The sequence below is a fragment of the Eumetopias jubatus genome, unplaced genomic scaffold, assembly GCF_037043125.1.
Source record: "Eumetopias jubatus isolate StellerSeaLion01/CBP00866 unplaced genomic scaffold, mEumJub1_p1.0 scaffold_2, whole genome shotgun sequence".
NCBI lineage: Eukaryota > Metazoa > Chordata > Mammalia > Carnivora > Otariidae > Eumetopias > Eumetopias jubatus.
Window position 1 is genome coordinate 3,462,834 of NW_028274808.1, and position 25,695 is coordinate 3,488,528.

The 25,695-nt window shown below is 40.0% G+C and overlaps 1 protein-coding gene across 1 annotated transcript in view; it reads right to left on the reverse strand.

Moving 5' to 3' along the window:
* Positions 1-25,695, reverse strand: part of CSMD1 (CUB and Sushi multiple domains 1) — a 1,681,733-nt gene that overhangs the window by 216,322 nt on the left and 1,439,716 nt on the right. Inside the window, exons 34-39 of the mRNA XM_088021297.1 lie at positions 24,599-24,715; positions 20,485-20,598; positions 18,930-19,025; positions 12,714-12,917; positions 11,676-11,800; positions 11,085-11,181 (exon numbers count right to left, since the gene is read on the reverse strand). Coding sequence (XP_087877423.1) covers positions 11,085-11,181; positions 11,676-11,800; positions 12,714-12,917; positions 18,930-19,025; positions 20,485-20,598; positions 24,599-24,715 — 753 coding nt within the window. The remainder of the gene's footprint in view (positions 1-11,084; positions 11,182-11,675; positions 11,801-12,713; positions 12,918-18,929; positions 19,026-20,484; positions 20,599-24,598; positions 24,716-25,695) is intronic.

A 25,695-nucleotide genomic window follows, 5' to 3' on the forward strand; every position in this document is an offset into this window, starting at 1 on the left:
AGCTGTCATCACTCTCCGCTCTTGCCTGGGCTGATGAAATGAGTGTCAGTTGACCTCCTGAGCCCTCGTCTGCCTTCTCCCCACACAGTCCACATTCTGCACACAAACGATCTTTTCACAAATGAATAATGCTTGTAAATATCATTTTTAGACATGGCTGAAACTTACACCTTTCACTGACATTTTAAAACTACTTCAACGTGCTCTGAGGGATCATCCTGTACAGCTGGGGAAATTCAATCCCCATCCTGACTGGGGGTCTGTTCCCTGCTCAAAGAAAGCAAACAGCCCCAAACATGCAGGTCTTCTGCTCTTCACGTCACATCTGCTCATTCCCCAAGTTCATGTGATCCCTTGATTCCAGCAGCTCCAAGGTCCACTGCTGGCCTTCGGCAGACTGCTCTCTGCCTTCCTCAGTGCATCAGACCCCGATGCCCTCAGGTCCTGCCACCTCCCTGCAGCACCGTGATTCCACCATAACTTGAGTCCCCAGAGGATCTCCAGGCCTAGAGAGCTTCTCACCTTCCTTGTGGTCATGTCAGCTGTTTGAACCTTGAGACTTGCCATCCTCTCTGCTTTCAGGAGCTGCGAATTTTGGAAGTCCAGAGCCAGGTGAGGCCTGAACCTGGTTATGGACAACTGTTGCCTTTAGCCAAGCCAAGGGCAAAACCAGGCTCTCTCCTGGCATGAGGTCGGGAAGAATACCAGTGGACGGAGACAGAAGTAACATCCGAATAAAATATCCTATCATAAGTGCAAATGAGTGTGTTGACTCCATCCTGCAAATACATTAAGGAGTTTTCATTGACCTTTGATTAGCATAGACAGCCTTCACTGGATTTACCAAGGTTCACCCACAGATTGAGCATGTGTCCTGGCATCTTTGACCAATCAGAATCCAAACCATTCCTGGTCTGTGCTGGAAGGAGGACAGTGAGAAATGGAAAGAAAATAAAACACTGCACACACTAGTCATTGACTATGTGTGGACATACATGCATGCACGTGGGTGAGTAAATTCTTCCAGAAGTTGGAATCCCTGATAGATGTGGGGTCTGTGCCTCAAACCATCTTCCTGGCTGTCAAGAGGGCCTGGCTCTGAGAGGTGGGGTCTTGTCAGGCCTGAAGCATGAGTGCACTCTAAGAACACTGCAGTTGTGTGCTGAATAATAAACACTTAGAAGATGTTTGAAGGTTTAACCCAGGTGTTTGACGTGTTTGAGACAGAGATAGGCAGACACATAAGCTGTTTTTAAACCGTAAGCCTATCCCTGCTGGTTAGCACAACTATATAAAGAGAGACTATTGGTGAAACTACCTGGTAACTAATAAAGTACAGATAGGGAAGTGTTGCAAAGAGGGGTACCCTATCATATGGTCTCCCTCATATGTAGAACATAAAGAATAGCATGGAGGACCATAGGGGAAGGGAGGGAAATCTGAAGGGGGAGAAATCAGAGAGGGAGATGAACAGTGAGAGACTCTGGACTCCGGGAAACAAACTGAGGGTTACAGAAGGGAGGGGGTGGGGGGATGGGGTAACTAGGTGATGGGTATTAAGGAGGCACGTGATGTGATGAGCACTGGGTGTTATACTAAACCGATGAATCATTGAACACTACATCAAAAACTAATGATGTATACTATACAGTGGCTAACTGAACATAATAAAAAAAGAGGGGTACGCTAGCCTGTTTACAAAACGAGAAGCAATTTTTCTGAGGAACACTGTCTCTCCTCCCTCCAAAGAGGGCACACCCAGTGCCTACGAGAGGAACTTAGGAGGAGGAGGGAGAAAGGCCAGGAGGTGCAGGGATGTCCACCACGCCCACTAGTTGGCCCAATTCAAGAGACATCCACCAAAAACACCAATTTTTACCCACTTTTGTTGACTGTGTATGACTGCTGTCTTCTCACTCTGGTATTATTTTTGTAATTAAATTTTTTTTCAGTGGTTTCCCAACTTTTTAAAAACTTTAATGCCAGTATAGTAATAGACAGCGTGACACTAGTTTCAGGGTACAAGAGAGTGACTCTACAATCCCGTACCTTACTCAGCGCTCCTCACAACAAGGGTTTTAGTATATGTGCTGCCCACACAAGCACTATTTTTGTAGATTTAGATAATGTTTGCAGAAAGAATAATGTTACAATAGATCTAACTCATCTAACCAAATCTGCTCTCATGATAGCATCTGCATTACTTGTTGCCTGGAATTTGGGGTAATCAATGACTGTTTCCATTACCTTACTCTGTTTCATTAACTAAAACTCTTCTAAAGCAGCACTGCTCTTCCTCGCTTCCCACCCCTGGGTCTTCTACCCAAGCCTAGAAAACGACCAAGCTGCCATGTCCTCCATAAACACCATCCCGGCCACCCAGGTCTGTAGAGACACAGCTTTTCTCTGAATGCACATGTAGGACAACACTTCTCTACAGTGCTTCCTGCTCAGTTTCATGGCTTTCTTTGGGAGATGAGACCCTAACTTACACTTTTGAAAATCTATTTCACAGCCTCCGGTCCCCATATCTATACGTACAGGGATCCACTGTACATTGTTTGACGTTTTTATCTGTTCGTCTTCAGTTGACCAGGTTACAATGGGGTCAGAAAACCCACATCCACCCCTGACTCTGACACAGATTAGTTCTGTCACTGAAACATGTCATTTTAACATGATCCAATGCTAGAAAGTGAAGATGATATTAAGTCCCGTACCTGTGAGTCACACATGATTGTGTATGGGACAATGCTTTGTGAATCACGTTCCTTCTAAATGTTACTGCTAATTGCAGCAATTCATGAACGATGTCCTGTTTGTACCTCTAACATGAGAGATAATCACTTGCTCTTCTGCAAAAGCTGATGAATCTTGATGCCTCAGGTGACACAAAACAGACAGGTGCCAATTAGCCAGAGAGGCCTGGGAGGATGCTGTGCAGGGAACATCTGGCCCCAGCTGGAGATAGGGCATTCCGCCCCCCGCCTCGCGGTGAGCTGCCCCTGGGGCTCCTCTTGGAGTGGGTCAGCAGAAGAAGGTATTCCCACCACACAGAATGCAGCTGGGAGATTTTTTAAAAGTGTTGCCACAGGCAGTATATTTTTTATCACATTGTTTTACTGTGACCTAGATAGAGCAACACCTAACAAAGAAAACTGACAAAGGATATTATTGCCCCTACTGATTCTACCATCAGCACAGATATTTACTTCCCCTTAATACTGATTGTCAGCTACAAATTGGTATGAATTTTGATCTATTCTCTTCATTTTTAATTTACAACCTGCCTACTTCCAAAAATAATTGTAGATGGCTTACAACATAAGCCCTACATATTCAGGGCTGTTCAAGCAGAAATAAAAAATCTAAAAAACTTGAATTTGTTCAAGAAGTAAGTCGATTTTTTTCCTGAAATATATACCTCTAACAACTTCTCAAGCTTGTTTGTTTGTACTGAACCACTAACTTTTAAAACGGGTTCAATATTCTTTTATACATATTTTTAAAAGTACCATAGAAATAGAAAAAGTTTAAATACTGATTATGTTTTTAAAAATATTCAAATTTTATGGCCAATTTGTCATTTTTTTCCATATAAAGTTTTTTTAAATCTCCTGTTAAAACATTTCAAATCATTTCTACCTTTAAAAAAGTGCAAATATAGTACCAAAGCTCCCACATACCCCCATCTCTCTACATATTATATAATAATTGTGTCTATCTCTCCCTCTAATTCATATGTCTGTATATGTAAAATTATTTTATCCTAAACCATTTATGAGCAATTTGCAAACATAACGGCCCATTTCTTGTAAAAATTCAGTGTGCATTCCTTACAACACATCACAAATTCCAAAAAAACTAATATAGATGCCACAGTCTATGATGCATAGACTCAACACATAGATCTCATTTGATTTCCAAGAATCTTCACTAATGGCTCTCATAGCAAAAGGATTCTGTCCGTGATCACTCGGCACACTCAATCTTCGGTTCCCTTCGTTTTCTTCCATCCAGAAGAGTTTCTTAGTCATTCCCATGCCTTCCTCAACTTGATGCTTTTGAAAAATACATGCACACTTTTCGTGTGGAACATTTTTCAATTTGAGTTTGTCCGACAGCCTTCACAATTATATTCAGCTCATGCATTGTTGGCAAGCATGTCAAAAGATGATGCTATATTCTTGCTGGATTGTCTCATCTGCTCCACGCTTGCTCTCGGGGGTATGAGGGAGCTGGCTTGTTCAGCCTGCAAAGGCTGCATATCTTCCCAACACTGTGCACAGTGGCATGTTGGCTGTTAAATCAGCCAAGGTGGGAGTATTTACACCACTGCGTTTGCAACCCCACAACAAATTGAGCTCTTTGGTTTGTCTGTTGGTTTACACAGCAGGTTTATCAGTACACCAGTGCATACCTTGTTGCGTTATTGGTGACCGTCACATTAACGCTTGGCGAAGGTGGCATCTGCCAGGCTCCTCCCCCCTGAACTTACTACTTTCCTGCTTTTGATGAGTACAGATCAGGTGGGGACATGCACAGAGACTGAGAACATGCTGTTTCTCATTAGAATTTTACCCGTCAGTTTTAGCATCCGTTGATGTTCCAGCCTGAATTTAACAGTTGTCAAATGATGATTCTCTAATTCCACCTTCTTTCTAGATGTATTAGTTTGTATTCTGTAAGGGAAATCTCTTTTTCATTCATTTCATTTATGCACATATCCTCTTATAGCTGGATGGATTCATAGATTTCTATTTTATACAGAGTGGTTCATCATTTTGTTTTTTTTTCTTTTTTCTTCCTACCAGAGCCTTGAGAAATGAGTATTCATTTCTCCAAGAACACTGGTTCCTCTAGGGAAAAATTGTATTACATTGATATTTAGGAGCCCAGATTGGGTACTAGAGGGCTTCATTGCTGCTGGGGTGTTGTTATATCTGTCAAAAGACAAAGGTAGGAAATATGCACACACACACACACACACACACACACACACACACACACTTACATTTTAATTTTCATCTATATATATTAAAACCACAGGTTCACACTGATACCTCTAATTCAAATTCAATTAGCTTTCCTCATTTCCATCTTTCTAACTCCTTTCTCAAACCCTGAGATACTGGTTCGCATTACTCTCCAAATGACTTAGGTCCTCAGCTCCCATCTACATCCCCAGCCTTCCAACGTTAACAGTTATCAGCTTGCTCAGCCACTCTTTGCGAGGTCCCTGACTATAACAAACACATCCAACAAGTATATGGACAAAGAAAGTCAGCCAAAATGAAATCTCAAAATTCATGCCATCACTCACAAAATTAACTTCAACTATGAAGACATCGTGCTGTGTTCACTGGGTATAAAACCATTCACTCTTCATAGCCTCAGGAGTCTGCCCAGTAGGGAATAAAGAGAAGATCCGTGGCCAGAAGTAAAATGAAGCTCTGCTTTTTAAATTTGGACAAATGCCACATAACCCTCCAAAGAATAGGGAGCAGGGCTTCTGAGTACCTGTGTGGGTTAAGTATAAGGGGCAAGGCCAAGGTTTGCCTCGGGACTCACACAATGCAGTACGCATGTAGAAAGAGAGAGATGTTGAGGCACAGTGGGCTAGAAACAAGAACTCAAGATAATTGACCCCAAAGCTTGCAGGGGCAAAGATGGAAGCCCCTTCAGATACTTGGTCTCAGCCAAAACATAGAGAAGGAAAGAGACAAACAGGCCCCAATAATCCATGAGTAGGGGGATGAGTTAAAAGAGACTAGTGCCAATGATTGTAATGGCATTCCTTTCTGCAGCAGGGGGCTCATTAGGTTCCCAACCCCAAGAGCGAGAGGCTCTCGTCATCAGAAAAGCCATTGCTCTTCCCTTGGGCAAGGGGAAGTAAAATAACAGAGAAACCAGAAGTTTCCATGTAAAACTATGTGAGAGGTACAGGAATTAAAGCATTCCTTTCTCTGTTGTCACTGTATTATGTAAAATATTACACAGTAGTCCCCCTTGATCCACAGGGGATATATACTAAGATCCCCAGTGAATGCCTGAAACCACAGATACACCAAACCCTATATATGCTATATGTATTTTCCTATAGATGCACACCCGTGAGAAAGTATAATTTATAAATTAGGCACAGTAAGAGATGAACAACTAAATACAACAGAATAATTGCAACCTGTGCCATAATGAAAGTTATGTGAACACGATCTCTCTCTTTCTCTCAAAATATGTTATTGTCCTGCCCTCACCCTTCTTGTGAAGGTTTGAGATGATAAAATGCCTACAGGACAGGATGCAGGGAGGTGAGTGACCCTGCCATGTGACATAGCGTTAGGCTACCACTGACCTTCAGACAATATGTCAGAAGGAGCATCACCTGCTTCCAGATGAACCACCCATGGTTCATCGGTAATTTAGACCACGGAAAAGCAAAACTACAGGTAAGTGGGAATAATATATGATATGTAGAGTATAAATTAGGAATTTTCTTGATTATTTTTTCAATTGAACATACCTTTGGTATTCACAATGGCTACAACTGTAAAAATTGCCAAATTTGTGAACATGGCTCTTGCTCATTTTTTTTCCCCATAGTATGCACATGTAGCAAATACAAAAAACAGCCCAGACGAGGATGATGTGGTTGACTAGGCTCATTCACAAAAAAACACTATTGTCTTGGAGGGTGGAAATGTCTTAGAAACAATGCAAATCTCCCACATATCAAACATCTTCAGGTCATCTCAAAAAACATAAACCTTTGAATGTTAAACTAAAAAATGTAAGTGGTCTGTTTAACTTCAGAAAAAAAGTATGTTTGCAATATTGTAATATTATAATAGATTTGCATATGGTATAATATTGTACATTTTTTAATGAAATCTATTTTAAGTATGAAGAAATTCAACCTGAGTGCCTGGAAAAACATATTGTCAGCCAGACTCTTTTAATTTGGTAGAAGACATTATATAAAACAACTTGTCATGTTGTTGATCAAATTTGATTATTTTAAATTGGATTTATATCTTCATGTTATTTATTAATGACTTTTTCCTTTATCACATTACTTGTTCACTGATGTTTTTATTTAACTTAATATTAGTTTTCTTAAAATTTACATTTTTGCATTTCTGCTAAGAAAGTTGATAGCAACAAATAGCAAATTCCATAATTATTTTTAACAGAGGAATTTCTTTTCTTATTGGTATTATCCATTTTTATTCAAATTAAGTTTCAGTAAGACTAGGTTCCCATAACATTAACTGACATCCTATTAATTCCTATATAACATACTCACTATCAGAGGAATTTCTTAATCCAAACCTTGATACAGGACGAATCCTTATTTCCATTGTGGAAAAGAATATAGGCTACATATTTATGATTATCTTAGAGATGTTTTAGACTCAGGTACCTCTACGTCATCACACCTAATATAAACAACCAACTTGTATCATAAAATATTGTGATCAAAATCAAGTACTATGAGAACAGAGAACGATGTTATAAAACTTATACATCATCTATATTCTCTTAAGATTTTACTAAGTAGGTTTTTTTTCTTTATTATTCCTTATATATGTGACATCTCGGGTATCTAAAGAATCAAAATAGTGGTGTACTCTGCTCACACTGATAATCGGGGTTGTGTGTAGTGAAGGATTCCTCTGCTCTTTGCTCCTGGTATCTACAGAGTACTCAATCTCTTAACCTTTGGACTATTCTGAGCAATAGGAATGTCCTTGATATTCATGATGGACTCCTTAAACCACACCTGAGTTTATGGTAACTATGTGATCATGTTTATAATAACTCACAGTGGTGGCTGTGGGAAGGACAGCCATGTACTTAGAGGCTTGGGGTTTTGAGCCAGATGGTATCAGCCTGACCTCCCAACCTGTGGGAGGGGAAGGAGCTGATGACTGAGTTAACCTTGTAGCCAGTGATTTAATTAATCATGCCTACATCATGAAAACCCAGTTAAAACTCTGGACAGCAAAGCTCAGGCGAGCTTCTTGGTTGGTGATCCATATGTCCCTGGAAAGTGACAAGTCCTGAGGACATGGAAGCGTCATGTTCGACATCCTCCCAGATGGTGCTCTGTGAGTCACCTCATTTGGCTGTTCCCAATCTGATTACTTTATAATACGCTGTACTCATAAGCATATTGCCTTCTCGTGTTCTGTGAGTTATAGTAGAGAATTATTCAATCTAGGATAATACCCAAATTGTTAGCCAGTCAGTCAAAGCATTGGTGGCCTAGGGACATTGAGCTTGGGACTGGCATTGGGAGTTGGAAAGCCATGCCTTCAAGCCACGAAGTGTGTGCTCTCATGTTGATCATGGTCAGAATTACATTGTACTAGTATTTATGTCAAATATTTTTTAAAAGATGGGGATAAAGGAGGGCACTTGTGATGAGCCCTGGGTGTTGCATGGAACTCATGAATCACTAAACTGTACACCCTAAACTAATACTACACTGTGTGTTAACTAACTGAAACTTAAACAAAAACCTAAAAAACATTAAAAATATAGCTAAGATCTATATATTTAACCAGACATTGTTTACTATTATAAGTGAACCCAGTTTTGACTTAGAAATGCATCTTCCTTCTACAGTTTCAATACTACTGATTGACTTAGTACATTTAAATTTGTACCCATGAAATAACAGGAAAAAAAAAAAGATCTTTTCTCCGGGCTAATTCCAAAAACTCAAGAGAGAGGATTGCTGTCATTATTTTTCATCACATATGTAGGCAATGTGCTTCCTTCTTTTATTATTATTATTTATATTATTTTTTATAAGTCATTCCTGCTAACCTTGTTCAATCAATCATGCAACTGTCTCCTGTGTGCAGTCTCTGGCTCTTTGTATATCTGTGTGTAAAAGTGTTCAGTAACACCCTCGTGCCTGAGAAAGTCAGGTGGAAAAATCAGTTCAATATTACACCCTTCTCTTTTAAAAGTCAACCTATTCCTAATATTAACTGAGAAATATAAAATCACATATCTGAAGCTAAGTTGACATCAAGTCGTTATTCAAAAGAAGGTTTAATACAGAATGATATATGTTAATTGATAAATAAAAAAATGTCTGAACAGTGAATCTGAACTTCAGATAAAAAATGGCAAAGCACATACTTTGCAAGCAAGTTTTATTTAATAAAAGCACAAGGAAAAGAAAATATATTTATGGTTGTGTACTCTATTTACTGAAAAAAATCCAGGTATAAGTGGATCTGTGTGGTTCAAACCCACGTTCTTCAAGGATCATCTGTGTAACAGACACAGGCTCTGAACCACATGGTTCCGTTGCCTGGAGCCTTTCTTCTCCCTTTGACTTATCTGCCTATATTTTACTAATCTGTTAAGATATTTTACTTTTTCCCAGATATGTTATAATATCAGTTAGGAGATATATATATATATATATATATAATTATCTACCAAATCCTAGAAAAACACTACTTTTGACCTCTTTTAATACCCAACACCTACCTGGAGTGCGGCATATTTGCCAAAAGTTATAGACATTATTAGTTCACATTAGCATTATTTTTATAAATTATTAAAATATATTTATTATAACTATTACTGTGTTTTACCGTCTGCATACGGATCCCAAATCGTGTTGAAGTTGCTGCTATCTTTAGTGTCAGAGACTTTCTTTTTTATTCCTAAGAACAAATAAAGTACTTGATATAGAGAGTAGGTACTTAAAGCAATCATACACTGTAAGCTGAACTACGACAAGCGCTATCAGGTGCGGGGAGTCAGCGAGTGTTCACAGTGGGGAAGGCGTTTGAGATTAAGCCTGCGGGACTGGAAGAGGCGGTGGGAGATAAAAGTCTCAAAAGATAAATCATACCAAGACAGACAAACATCAGATGGCGTGTAAGAAACTGTACATTAGACTGGCGTTTTTTTGCACAAACTTTAAATGGCCTCGTAAAAAAGGTGTTCTTCTTTGCTGATATCCAGAGACAAGACCTCTGGAGTCATTTAAGAGGAGCATGGTGAAGTCAAAGCAGCGGGCGCTGGGAAGGGCCACCCCGCCATCCAGCCTGTGTTTCTAACCAGCTGAGCAGCAGAAGAGAGATGTGAAGAGATGCAGCGTAGAGAAGCAAGCCGGGGTGACAAAAGGAGTGATGTGTGCGGTGGGGGTACTCCTAGAAAGCTGTTATGTTTCCATGCTCTCCTGGACGATTCTGAAGTGTGCCAGTCTCTGTCTGTCACTTGGAACGCGAGGGTAGCAGTAGCACGGAGGGCAGAGTGCCGTGTGTGGGACTCAGCTGGCCCGGCCCCGCGTGCGCAGCAACACCTACTGATGGGGACACTGGTGAAGGGGGTGGCAGTGATGCTGACCACCATCCGTGGGTCGGGAATTCAGATGTGCTCCTGCCATACAGAGTGGAAGAGGCAGGCTAACCTGCCGCAGGACGAAAGAAAGGAAGACAGAGCTGAGTCGCACTGCTTCTGGTGAAGGCGAGGACACAGCTCTAAGGCCAGTGCAGAAGCAATGTCTGCGGAAGTTGCAGGTGGAAGGAAGAGCAAGGAAGGGCTCTTTTCCACCGGCTACAGTTCATATCCGGAGGCTCATGAGTGAGGTGGCATCTGCTGTAAAGGGTCGGGGTTTTCTGCAACGCGATGGAGCAAAGCACTGCAAGCCTCAGGTCTAAATGCCCAAAATGCAGAGTGCCATTTTCCTGGGTTGCCTAACCTTAGGACGTCTCTTCTCAGGAGCTGAGAACTATGACCTACTCTCTGCTTCACCCCCACCTCCCGTTTCCCGCTGGGTCCCTTGTCCCTGGCCTCAGCCTGTCACCTGCAAACACAGTGTTACCTGTTCCTCCCCTAGCAGCCCTCCCCTCCCTGCAAACAGAGCTGTCTCCTGGCTCTCCTGTTTCGTGATGCACTTGCTTTAAGACTTTCAACACTAGCCAAGCTATCACCGATATACAGTTTTGTAGGAAAATGTCTACATCAAACATTTTGTTGCTGTTGTTTGTTTGCTAGTGTTTGATGATTCTGTTTCACAAACAGAGGCTAGGGAGCTGGTTTCATCTTACCTGAGAAACTTCCCAGCCTGGGTGCGGTCATGTCACCACCATCATAAATCTCCAGAGAGTCCCAGTTCTGCTCAGTGGCAAAACTGATCACTTGAATCTAGCAAACGACAGTGTTCAGTTAATGTGTGTTTTCATTTAAGGAAATTAACCTGATCATGTGGGGTTTCCCATGAAACCTAATATACCCACATAAGAGAAAGGTGAAACCAAGGAGAATAAACCATGAAAAGACATTTGAAAATGTCTACAAATGGTATTTTTGACAGCTTTTATCCTAAAAATCTACTATTGCTATTCCAAATAGAGAAACGTGATTAGAAACACATTGCAGAAGTAGTAAGAAAAGGGAAACAGGCCATGGTTTAAGTGTTTAAAATAACCAATGCAAGTAAATAAATAAATAACCAATTCAAAATAAATAAATAAACCAATGCAAAAAAAAAAGGTTAAATAAAATAACCAAAGCAGAAATAAAATAAAAAATAAAATAAAATAAAATAAAATAATGCAAAACAGAAAACAAACACAGAAAGCAAAGACAGACCTAGCCAAACCCTGTGCATTGGGACGTTCGGGGCATAAGGGGCTTACCTGAATTCCTGATCCCTCTGTAACTATGATTTTCCAGATACAGTTTAAGTTGTTACCATATGGTTCCGGGTAGCCAGGGGATAAAATTGTACCTCTGCGCTGAGTGAAATTACCACTGCAGGGGACTAAAAGACAAAACCGTGTGTCATAAACATAAAGTACAGAGAAGGACAGCATTAATTTGGTGCTTAGCGGTTCTTTGCTGTGTGATCAGGTATTAAGAGACATTTTACATGGAGTATGGTCCTTTAAATGGCATTGTAACCAGGGTCAAATTTAGTCTGTTCTCTTATAAACTCGCAATATCATTATTATCTACTGTGCTACCAAGTTACAGAGGCTGGTGTCTAAAAGTAAATCTCTTCAAGTTCTGTAAGGAGGGACGCAGTACCTAACAGTGGCATCTCTAAAGTGAATTCTGTTTAGAATAATTTTATCCGTACAACTTAAGGAGCTTTGCGGAGTACTGTCTCCTATATGCAGACATGCAATTCCAAAGGATGGGATTTATGATCAAATCCAGGAAGGAGAAGAGACACTGAAATTGTGCAAATGAATTCAAGAGCTAATCATGATTGCACTAGAGGTTCTTACACAAAATGAAGCAAATAAACTATAACTAAGAGCGTCATTGTTATTCAGATGCATTAATCTATTACTTTTCAAACCTTCATCAGCACACATTTATTAAAAAAGGACATTACACAATATAGCAAATCAATATTATAATGATTCTTCCCCAAAATGAAATTATGTTATATACCCATGGCTGGAGAGTTAATGGCATACTTAATAAGTATTGAGAAAGAAAACATGTTTCATACTTGTTAATCTAATGAGTTGTTTCATGAAACACAGTGATCTTAAGGGTTTAGCTGCTACTCAGTTATGTCAGGTAAAATGTACTGCTCTTTAAATAAGTCTGGAGCATGACCAGGTGGCAGAGACTGGACATCAGCATTGGAAAGCAGCTCTTCGACCAGCTGTGAAGCTTGACAGCCCTGCACAGGGTGTCCCACCTTCTGGACACACCCTTACCTATGCAGCTCGGGATCGTGTCATTCCATTGAGCTAAAGCATTTGGTACGGACTGACAGCGGATAGCAGTGGAACCCTGAAGGAGGTATCCTGGGTTACACTCGAAACGGACAATCGAGCCGGCCGAAAACTCTGATCCAATTCTTCTTCCGTATCTGGGCTCAGGGATAGAGCTGCACTGGGTGTCGCTGGTTCGAGGAACAGCTAGAAGCAAAACACACAACACAGCCATCTGTATCTTTACCAGGAAGCTGGAATATTTCCTTGGAAAGAGAGTTGAGTCCAGAGAGAGTTTATGTTAATATAGGAATTAAGAAAGCCTTCCACAATTTCCAGAGGGAATGATTTGGGGAGCACTTTCCCATCTGCATTTCATTCTTTACCAACCCCGAGGACTGCCTTATAGTCTCATTTCAGATGAGGAAAACGTGGCATAAGGAGCATTAGTGCCTTATGAGAACTGAGTGATATTCAGGCAATTAAAATTAATTAAGCACCCGAATCACTGTGCTCATGATAATGAGATGACGAAGAACTTGCACTTATCCTCAAAGACCTTAGAGTCTAGTGAGTATAATATGGCTATTGTGATGCAATAACAAAATCAAAAATAGAACTCCCATATGATCCAGCAATCTCACTTCTGGGTATATATCCACAAAATATTGAAGTCAGCATCTCAAAGAGATCTCTCTGCCCGCTGTGTTCACTGCAGCATTATTCCCAGTAGGCAAGCCATGGAATCAGCCTAAGTGTCCACTGATGGATGAATGGATAGAGAAAATGTGTTATATCCATGCAATGGAATATTATTTAGCCTTAAAAAAGAAAGGAATTCTGCCATTTGCAACAACATGGATGTTCCTTCTACCTCCTGATAAAAGTCAAGATGCCCCACAGCACTAGGGCTCCCCTGCCAGCAATCCAAAGCAAAATCACACTGCCTTTAAGCCTGTCCCAAATCACCTAGCACAAACCTCAGTCCTATAACCAGCCCTTCCTGGAACTTTCTTTTGAGACACCCCCAGGGTCTCCCTGGTGTGTGGTCTTCACTGAGGCAGTTGGTAAAAACTCAAGCTTGTTTGATTACAGGTGTGTTCTTATGGTCTTTGGGTGGTAGGCATGAGCAGGTGAACCCCATTCCAGTGTGGGGTGCGGTAGCTATTTAGCTTGTTTATGGGAATTCTCCATCTGTAAGAGATTCTTCTGATTATCAAAAGGGGCAGAGATCAAGTTTGAAAAATATTTCAATTGTCAATGACACCTGTTACACCAAACCAACTCTTTGAGAAATAGATCCACCTGGTATGCACTTGAAAATGCACTATTCTGTTTTTGTTCTGTGCAATTAAAAGTCAGTTTGTCTCTATCGTCACCAGAATCCTCTCTCTTTCAGACTGTGCATGTCCTCGTTCAATGGTGCAGCCTTCTGAGAGAATGTGCTTATATACTCATTTTCTTTAAAACAACCCTCTGTCTTCACAATGCTTTTCCTCACAGGAAATTGAACCTGAACAATGACAGACACCATTTGGGTAACTGCTGCTAAGCAAGCGATTCTATGAGCATGGAAGGCAGAAGATGATTCTGACAAAACCATGCTTGCATTCAGTGTTGAAGTGTTTTCTATCAGAAGGTGACGTTAGTAAAATTATATGTTAATAACTATAGGTGAAACAATGATACATCAGAATGACTCTTTTTTATAACTAAAAATAGAATGCAGTATAACTATAATATTATATTATAATAGCAAATTGCTTAGAACTCCTATTTTTTGTATTTCTATTTCTGAGTATTTTGTTACAGTTGAACAAGTAGAATGAGAGCAAAAAGGAAATGAATAAAAAATATCCCATGGAGGCTCCAATTCTCAAGAATTTTTTTTACCAAAATGGAGAAAATATCTCCAATGGCAATTTTTCTACTTGTCCTGAATGACATGGAAAGCTCCCTGCTCTTCATAGCAAAGACTCCACACTTATCTAAGTGGCCTCGTTTGTGTTTGTCCAAGGCACCATGGCCATTCCAGAGTCCCGTGGACAGGAACAAACACACTGTCAAGGTCATTCAGACACATGCCACTACCGAGACTTTCTTTGGGAACTTCACCATTGTCATTTTTTAAGGAAAATAACAATTAAAAAAACCACCTGCATTTAGATGAAATTATGCAGACAGGTTTTAGAGGAAGAAGTTTCCAAAGTGAGGAGAACAGCTGTGAGTCTCCGCAAAGTAGAACAGAAGTGAGCAGAAACTGAGACACCAGACATCCATGCAAGGTCTGGGGAAAAGAGTGTACAGCAACTTTTGCTCTCGGCATGCCCTCTGGTTCCTGCTCTTCTCCTGGATGTTTCGGGCAGCATCAGAGAGAAATTCCATCCTCTGTGGTAATTATCCTCTATCTTTTAGCAAAGATTTCCTACTGCAGTGAAACAAAATTGAAATCAGTGCAATGGAAGGCAAAGAGGGGAGGAGCTCAGCCTGGAGGAAGAGGCGGTAGGCAGATTGAGGGACTTCCCCAGGGGCCAGTGCGCTGGGCCGCTGCAGGGGCTGGGGCTGGACTCCGAAGCTTTCAGAGCACGCAAAGAAAGGGGAAACGTGGTAGATCCATCCGTGGATCTTCACGGCTCTTCATTCAGAGCAGGTGTAACAGCAAGGCAACAACAACAGCCATAATAATAACAAATCTGAATGCGTGCAACAATCGCTTGCAAAGTCTAAGGGAGGCAGTCCTGTTTCATTTACTGACAGCGGATATTGCTATTTCTCAAAATCATTCTGTTTTGGTAGTTGAAAAATCAGATTTGACAAGCCATTACTAGTCAGTGAATTCAAACATACATCGCTGAATTATGAACAAAACTTTATGCTTATTCGTCTTCGTAAAAAATATGCATTTTATAATCTTTTTATACAAAAAGTGAATTTCTTAGAAATGGAAAACCTCATAATTTACGCTATCTAAAAGGAGATGAGGCCTGGGGAAAATCAGTTAAGACATGCATTTACACGCCGAGGAAGGACCTCAAGCAAAGGAAATTTTAGTGTAAATTCTTCCTACCCAAACTTAGAAAATGCACTTCCATGTCCCTAGATTGTTTATCTGTTTATTGTAATGCTAAGGAGAGTGAGTCTTGCCATAGGAGGATCCTGGACCAGGAAGCCCGGAGCTGGTGAATCTGGGAGACTGGGCCGCTGGGAGGCAAGGAGGCAGGAGGCCGCTTCAGGTGAGGCTGGGGGATGAGGTTCTAGGTTAGAGTTGTCCACGCGGCAAATATGCCTCGGAAAGACAGGGATTCCGGGCCAGCTGACAGGTGTAAGTTGGGCTCTGTGCAGAGGTTTGATGTAAAAACATGGCCTCCTTTTCCCCTTGAAATATTCAGTAAGTCCTAACTGTTTTACTAATTTTGGCATGAGTGACTTATTTTGTGAGAACATAGAGTTGAATTCTACGTGGAAATACACAAGAAAAATGGATGATATGTGGAAACAGCCAGGCATAAATACAAGAGAGTTCAAAATAGTATTCTATGGATGAGACACTGTCAACCACCAAGTTTAATTTTAGGTAGGCTCCATGTTGGGTGTAGAGCCCAGCACGGGGCTTGAACTCATGACCCTGAGATCAAGACCTGAGCTGAGATCAAGAGTTGGATGCTTAACTGACTTAGCCACCCAGGTGCTAAACACCAAGTTTAATTAGACACATTCAGTCCGGAGCAGGGAGGGGTCGGGCAGAGCAGGGAGGGGGTGGGCAGTGCAGGGGGTTGAACCACCCTGCCATATATCAGCATGTGCCTTGGAGCAAGCAGAACAGGAGACGAGTGTCTGCTCTGCTTTAGTCGGTCTCTGTGGCCACACAGGCTGGTTCCCATGTTGCTTCCAGTATTGCTAAGGTTGATTCTAGCATTATAAGGTGTGCATTTTAGGGCCACAAAAAGTCTATAAAGGCAATGTAACTACTTCATAGAATAGCTAAAAGGGATCTTCTAATACTGGAGGAATCAGACTGCTCGATTTGTTAAGAAACAGTAGGTAAGTCTCCCACATGGAGAGTTTCTTAGGATGACATGAATTTTGATTTTTCTCATTGATCTAAAAACACACTGACTTTACGTGTAATATATGTTGTGGAATGGCAAAGATTATCCAAATGTGCAGAACCACATTTACTGATTGTGGGTCCTGCCAGTGTCTAGGTCTGGGAGCTTAGGGGGAAGAGGGAAGGCGCTGGGAGAAGGAGGTGGGGAAATCTTCTCCTGGATGTCTAAAAATAAATTCAAAAAGCTATTTGAATGTATTTGTGTTTAAAACCAGGTGTGTTCCTCCTCTGTCTTCATGGACGTCTGTTTACACAGTGGTCCAGTCTGGAGTCAAAATGTTGGAACAGTTAGAGAGACCCTCCCACTTCAGGAGCATCCCTGGATGTTCATTCATGGTAGGTTCTCACAGCATCTTTTGCTTCTAAATTCTATTTGATGGTCACACTGCTGAGGTATGTGGCTGCTGAATCAAAGGAGGGTGCAAGTTTGCCCAAGGAGGACCAACACCTGAGCCACCTGAGACGCATTATCTCTTCTCAGTTTCCGTCCAGCGCACACTACCCTTATACATCTGGAGACCTGCAAAGTAGGCTGCTCCATCCCCGAGTAGATAATGTCCTTGAGTCTTTAATTCAATAGCATCAGGCAGCCAAACAAAACTCTTCACAGGTGCTGCGTCATCATTGATAAACCAGTGTGGAAGAGCTCCTTGTAGCATTGTATTAGGTAGGGTACCCCCTTAGCCTTCTTTGGGGTTCTCGTGGGTCCTAACTCCCTCTCTTTCAAATGTGCCCTTCTGCCTCTAAGTAGTGTAGAAAGCAAATGAAAAGCATCCAAGGCATGAGTTAATTAGGACACTTTGTAAAAAAAAAAAAAAAAAAAGCCTCTATATGTCCATTTCTCCACAAGATCAGAAAGACAGAAACATCTTCATTATTAATGTCTCCTTATTAGGCAGCACTGTATGGAGGGCAAGAGACAGTGATCCCGGCTTCCCACACCCTGATTCTGCTGTCTTGTTACCCATAGATGTTTCCAACAGCTCTGTAACACCACTGTCTGTTAACAGGGTCAGACACCCTATAATCACAGGCGTCAGAAAGTCCCCGTGCAATTTTAGGCTTTAATAACTTGTGAAAGAATGAAGCCATAAGTGGTATACAAAAGAACTTTTCAGGAAGTTTTTTATACAATAGATTGCAAGTAATTTCTTGGCTTCCATATAACTACCATCTTTCAGAAGCCAATGTTCAATTTAACTTTCCGTGTGTATTGAAAACTTCCCCAGGTGCTCTTGAGTGATTTATAAATTGCATTCATGATTCTAGTTCTTTACTTCCAAAGGATTTAGCTTTGATAAAAAGGCATCAATTTTTGCATAAACTCACTGTAGGAACAAAGCAAGAAAAGGAAGTATAGTGAGACTTTATAAAATATTAGAGTCATTATATGTTGTTAAAGACAAGGAAGATATATTCCTCCTATAAATAATTTTCTTTTCTTTCTACTTTTCTGTTTTAATTCATTGTAATGGTAATAGGTTACTTTAAATCAAGAAACATAATTTTGAAAATCCTGACTTCTGATGATAATTTTGAATACACTCCAATTTTAAAAATAAATATAAAGGTTTCAAAGTGCCAAGTTATTGGAACACCAACAAAATAAGAGGTAGTTAGAAGAATGAGTTCACCGATGGTATTCGGGGTTTTGTACGATTTCGTTAAGTTGCTTTTTCAATTAGTTTTTACAGGAAGATCTGGAATTGTATAATGTGGTTTAAAGGTATTTCATTAAAGCAGTTACTAAAATTTAACCATTATGAAACACTTTGCCTAATTACATACAATATTGTAATGTATGTGAAATCCTTTTGCAAAATGTGAAGTGCTATACAAAGTGGATTGGATCAATATGTGTTTCCCGATAATGCCAGATAAATGAGCTTTTTCTGTGTCTTTGTAGTAGAAATATCACATTTAAGTGTCAAAAAATGTGATATTCTTGTTAAATTGTTTTTGTATAAATATATGAATACCCTCAATTTCCTAAATATTAAAACACGCACACACACACGCACACACACACAGCTCAGATATTAGTGCTTTAACTGAGCATAGCAGTGTGAGCAGCGCTGGGAGAAGATCCTAGCGCACCGAGTGACCTTTACCTTGGTAAACAAAGTGAAAGCCCCGGGCAGATGCTCCGCTCTTTGCGCTGAATCGGAGGAGAATCTGATTTGATGTCGCCAAAGGCAGTGTTTCACCTAAAGAAAAAAATCAAGAGACAATACTTGGGATCACTAGAAGACACCGCACCGTGGTGGACAATAGTTTGGAAAAAAATTATCCACTTGGAATTTTGCATTTAATGGTTGGACTTTTATAAAATTTCCCTTTGGGTTCAGGACCCAGACACCTTGTATCTATCAAGATTTTAAAACTGTTTTTGTCTATTCGTTCTGTTAAAATGTTACTTTAATGATCATCTCATTTAGGCTTCCTTCTGAAATAGGCACTGGTTATAAGTCTGTTAGCTGACAATGTGGGAAATCGAAGAGTCAGATTTATTACTGACTCAGAATCAACTTTATTTGAGAATGACTTGCTGGGATTTTATTTAAAATAAGAAAATTAAGGAAATCTGAAGCCAAAGCTGATTTTTAAAAAAAATATTAAAGCCTTCAGAAAAAAAATAAAAAAAAAACTTAAGAAAATATATTTTCACCTTTTAAAGTACATCTACACTAGAGGAATGGTCTCTCTCAAGTGCTGCTAAGGGGCAGACGAATGGCATTAGCATTTCAGAGGTGAATTTGTCCATAGGTATCAATATTTTAAATCTGTATCTTCTGGTGCATTTCTAGACATTACATCATTGGACATTGGCAGAAAATAACAAGACATAGATCTTAAGACTCTTGGTTAATGATAGGGAAAACCTGGAAATAATCAAATCCTAACCCTGGTTGGCAAAAGTCTGTGACACACCTGTGTGCTTTTATTGTACTTTGGTAAATGATGAAAACACATCATGGTACAAATCTTGCCCCTTGTACAAGATCCAAATCCATGAGGGGCTAAGTAAATTAGGCTGTATTGATCAAGTGAATACTAGTCAGCACTAAAACTAATTACTTTGGCGTATATTCATATTTTTTGATAGGGGGGGACTCCACTTGTGCTTTTATATAAGAGTATGGCAAAAAGACTGAGTTGTGAAAAAACATCCCATGTTTTATGAAGCCCCACGTTTCCATGCATACATATGCACACACTCATGCATGCTCGTATGTACACATATGTACCCATATACATGTGTGAGTGTGATGGATCTCTCTATGTATGTATTTAAAGGCTGGCAATGATTTAGACCAAAATATTGATACTGTTTATCTCCAGGAAGATCATGAGACATAGAAGAGAAAATAGAATACATAGATAGTTTATTACCCCTTATTTTTCTGATATTTGCCTTTGTTATTGAGATGGATATTATATTTTCTACTACCTTAATAAATAAAATGATAAAGTTCAGTGGTTTTATATGTGGAATAAAAATACAGTTGAAATTTTCCATCAAAAATAAGGTTTTATTAATCAAGTGGGCAAATTCAAAGATGATTGCATTTCTCTTTCATTAAGAAGAAAAAAAAATGACAAGTTCAAAATTAATCATTCTGGCTGTCTAAAGAAAATTCAAGACAATATTCATTGACTGTTTACCTGAATGTGACCCAGAGAGTGAGCTGAGAAGTCTGGCTTGTGGGTGTGTTCCATCAAAAAATTCTGCCAAATCGTTCAGCGCCGTCTGGAAATAGGCAAATTGTCCAAACACCACTGCAAAATAAAGGGGGTGGGTTGGCACAGTGTGCTTTCTCAAAAATAAATATGTGGAGATCATGGCTGTACTACCTATTTATTAATTTCTCCAAAGATCATGATCCTAAGAATCCTGTAGAAAATCATTAACTGGTTTTCTCTGGTTTCTAAGAGTTTTTAGTTGCTTAAACAATTTTATTTTGCTTAGTGATGACTTCATACTTAATAAAAGGAATACAATTACTGTTCCCTATATAGTCTGAATATTAATTTTTTCAGTACTACATCAGGATCGTAGAAGAATAGCCACAAAGCTGCTCCATGTACTTAAGAGCAGTTAGTGACATTTTATGGGTACAGGAATCAAGACACCTGTTGGTTTTAAAAACAAGCCAAAAAATAAAACTAAAAACTAAAAACATGCCAATTTGACAAAGAATTTAAAATTATTTACTTAGGATTATTCTACGGTCAAATTCATATGAGCTCATTGCAATTTCTACATAAGTCAGCAACATATTATAGAAACTGTTTATTGTCATTCCACTGCACAGCTTTATTTATCTTATAAGCGATATCAGTAGCAAGAACACGACTCCTCCAAGTCGAACACAGCTGTGCATTTCACTACTTCAAATTTAATAAATTATTTTGTACTCAAATCGACAATAGGGCCTTTGCAATATTTAGAAACACTTGTGATTTAGCACATAATCCAGGACCAACTAATTCTTATTTATGTGTAAGGTTTGAACTAGAATCATTCCAAATCATCCTGAATAAGAAATGGATATGGGCATACCAGTTACAGTTGTCAGAATTCTAATGAACGAGTTAATGTGAGTGTTGGCAAAATGGAGGGGATCTAACTGTAACAGCTTGTGTGCATGTGTGTGTGTGTTCTACATACGCCATATATCCTATTACACACATGTATCATATATACATACATGTATATGCATCACATGTAGTATACATGTAATAGAATACATGCACACCTATATACATATATTTTTAAGACTTTATAATTCCTTTATAATTTCCTAGAGAGAAAAAATCAAAGGAAGCATGGGAGCAAGGAGGACTTTCCCTGTGGGTGAGGTGTTCTAAAACAAAGAATTAGAAAGAGGAAGAGAACTTTATGATTTTGACATGGTTCTGGCTCCTACAATACCTTTGTTCACAGCCCCCCATCCCCCAAAATAAATCTTCGTCATGTTGGAGGCAGGACACTTGGGTCTTTTCAATCATACAAAAGTGAATCATACGCACATAATTTCAAGACACTTTGATTTAGTTAATTACTTAATTATTTTAAGAAACTTTTAGAAAGCATCCACTTTATGCCAGAATCTGAAGATGGCTAAGATTAGAAACAAGGTCCAAGGCCTGCCACGTGCCAACGTGTGCAGTGCTCCCCATCACGGATCGAGGTTCAGGGTCTGCACATCAGCAGACATGAGGCTGCCTTGGTGAGCTGCTTGGGCTGAGTTCAGGCCGCTGACTGGTTCTGCTCCAGAGAGCAGACGTCTGCCAAGAGCGACCATTGCTCACTGCTGTGGACGCTGCAGCTTGATGTGACCGTGACGGGAACGAGTAAGGGGCCGTAGGTCGTGAGCCACGGGGCCGCTGTTCCCAGCTGTGGGGGAGTCCGTGTCCACCAGAGGAGAGAGCAGCATCACTAGTCCTTAAAGCAGGAGAACTGAAACCCTTCGTGTGTACGAATGAAATGCAGGGTTCTTTCAGCCAGTGAACATTAAGAGCATGATTCTGCAGGTGACGAATGTGGCCATTGGTCTGGTTTGGCAGGTGCTCAGTGAGGAAGGGAAGAGTAGGGAATTGGGGAGCCAAGACCCTGGCAGCCTAGGACTTCAGGGCCTGGAGGCCCACACCTGAATACGTGGGGTTTCCTCGTGGGCAAAAAAGTGAGTGAAAGATGTTGATCACAGTGTTTCCAGGATCAGAGCTTTGTTTCAGAAAGGATACTTTGGTGTTGCTTTTGGATGAAAATAGGGAGAGGATTGGGGTATCTGAAGACCTGCCTCAAACGTCCTTCCCATTTGGAGCCTGTGTTCACCACACTTGTGCCCCTTGCTACCTAGCGAGGTTCACCCCATGAGCTGATATGGGATTTAAAAAGTGGGCATTTCACTGGCACAGACTATATTTTATTCATCTTGGCCCTTATGACAATTTTTGAATTAATTATTGAATTAATTTATTTCCCAGGAAAGAATACTTTCTTCTCTTCTTCCGTAAGAGAAGAAAGTACAAGATAAGACAGTATAGATTAAAATTTTCCGCCTGGATTGAATGTGGTAAGTGTACATCATTTATTGGGAAATAAATTTCAGATTGGGAAATGGTGATCAATATTAGGATAGAGGTGTGACTTTTTTTTTTTTCTGCTGAAAAATCACAATTGTGTTGTGACAATTCAATAAATTTTGAAAAAAGCCAAAATCAGAGAATATGACTGCTATATTCCATTGTGATAAATATATTCTGTCATGTACCTATGAACAAAAATAAAAGGAACATTCATGGGAAAGTAACTGGAAGATGCTGTGGAGCACTTAGTTAGAAAAAATGAATTAAGTGGGACCAAATAAGTGACATTAGTTTAGAGGAATTGGTCCAGCATAAAGAGTGAGGATTAGGAGCTATTCTAAGTTTTCTTATCTGTTTATTATAACAAAAGTAAATATTCTGAAGCCCCCTCATTTTTTTTTTTTAAATGACAGCAACAGGTGTCATTCATTCACAGAGTAAGTGAATCTGCCCTTTGCCTGTTGGGAAGCTGGTCCCTCTGCCCTGGTCTCCAGGAACACATCCGTCATTGCTGATGTTCAGATTACCATCTCTTCTTAACAGAGCAGATGCTACAAGAAAGGTCCCGCCCCAAAACCCCATCACTCTTGAGAACTGGCCCAGGGTAGACACTAAATGGTATGGCTTCAGATACCAAGCAAGTTACATCACATAGTTCATGAAGGGCCCATGACCTAAACTACCTAAGGCTGACGTCAGTGCTTTGTGGAGGTTTTCATTAGCTTTAACAGACCTGTGAATCATAAATAACAGAAATTCACAGAAACCATCTGTCTCCCACATGCCACTTTCAAATATCCAGCAATTAACTTTCTTGTCACATAACTACTGTACTTTTCAAGATGTTTTCCCTCAAACAAATTCTAACCTTAGAATTTTTATAATTTTGCTTTCTATCTATGAGTAGGCAGCTGCTATTTTGAATGTAAAGAACAAAAACACCTTAACTATGTAGGCTTTTAAATTTTACTATTGGGAAAAAAAAAAAAAAGAACCTTGGCTATAAAGCTATAAAAGCTTCTCTGTGGTTTACTCCAGAAAAGAACTCAAATCATAATAAATATCTGTGGTCAAGAGTGAGGCTGTAGGTGTGGGAATCCAGCTTTGGGGAAACGGAGGGTAGACCCCCCCCCCAGGAAGGCCCTTTTTTTTTATTTTTTATTTTTTTGGTCCTTTTAGCAATGAAGTCATTCCGAAACCTGGCTCAGATTGGAAGCAAAGTGAAAGAGGGAAATTTGCAAGTTAGCTGTTGAGTCAGATGGGGGTTCTGCCTGTTTTTGCATCTCTAATCACTCAAAGGTAAGTTCAGTGACCCAGTGATTTCTGTCACAATCTGATTACAAAATGTATGTACAAATTAATATACAGTGCTCCCCTGGCCCACCTTATTTGGCGATCCTCCCTTGGGGGAAAAAAAAATGCTTTCTAACAAAAGTGGGAGCAAAGTCAAACACATTCTCTCTGATTATTTTGGATCACAATCTTAGAACATTTAAGCATTTCATATCACATTGATAAAAGAATTGTAGTGGATACTCTATACCTTTAGAAAACCTGCTGCTTTAATACAAATCATCTTCTTGTATGTGATTTTATTATACTGAGAACTGAAATATTTGTTTATAAAATGACAGAAACATCAGCAATGAAACAAATATGATGAATACAACACTAAAAGCCAACTTACCAAACTCCTTGGGTACTGTTATGGAGTAGAGGCATATCTGACCGGCCGTGTAATTATGAGGGTAGTTGGGTGACAAAACGACCCCTTCAGATCCCGTGTACTGGCCTCCGCAGGGAGCTGCAGGTAGAATCAAGCAAAGGTCATGGGCAGCGCTTTCCCCGCGTGGGACAGACCACTGAGGATGAAAACGGAGGCGCTGAGCTGCTCGCCACCGTTGGTCAAAACCATAACAAAGTAGCAACGTGAAAAACCACTTAACATTGCTATCCCAAGTGAAGGAAAAAGAAAAACAGAGTTTCCAGGTTTGAATAAAGAGAACTCTGCTTAGGAGGAAAACCTAAGATGATTTTAGGACCTCTCTCAGCCTGAAATAATCATGAAAACAGCTGTAACAAACAGGTTCGATACAGACAAATCTTTTTTTTTTTTTTATGTTCAGTTAGCCACTATATAGTACATCATTAGTTCTTGATATAGTGTTAACGGTTCATTAGTTGTGTATGACACCCAGGGCTCATCACCACACGTGCCGCTATAGACAAATTCCTGAATTACTGAATCTCACTTGAATTTTCTGGTTGGTATCGGTCATCAGATTAATTTAAGAGCCACAAAGATGATTTCAGTTTTCTACTGATTTTATGTTACTATGGCACTTAAAAAAATAATGTTTGCTTTTAGCATTTGGTTGTTGCTTTAACTTTTCATCTCATAGATTTAGTTCAAGAGTAACGGGTAGAATTACTAATGTGTCAGAGTCTTTTCCTGTAAGTTTGGTTTAAAACCAAATTAATTCCTTTTTTTTTTAAAGATTTTATTTATTTGACAGAGAGAGACATAGTGAGAGAGGGAACACAAGCAGGGGGAGTGGGAGAGGGAGAAGCAGGCTTCCCGCCGAGCAGGGAGCCTGATGTGGGGCTTGATCCCAGGACCCTGGGATCACGACCTGAGCCGAAGGCAGATGCTTAACAACTGAGCCACCCAGGCACCCATAAAACCAAATTAATTCTAACTAGAAGTCAGAACAGATACAACAATGGAGTGTCACATGCAGAACTTGGGGTGTGTGTGTGTGTGTGTCTTCATTTTCCTTCTGA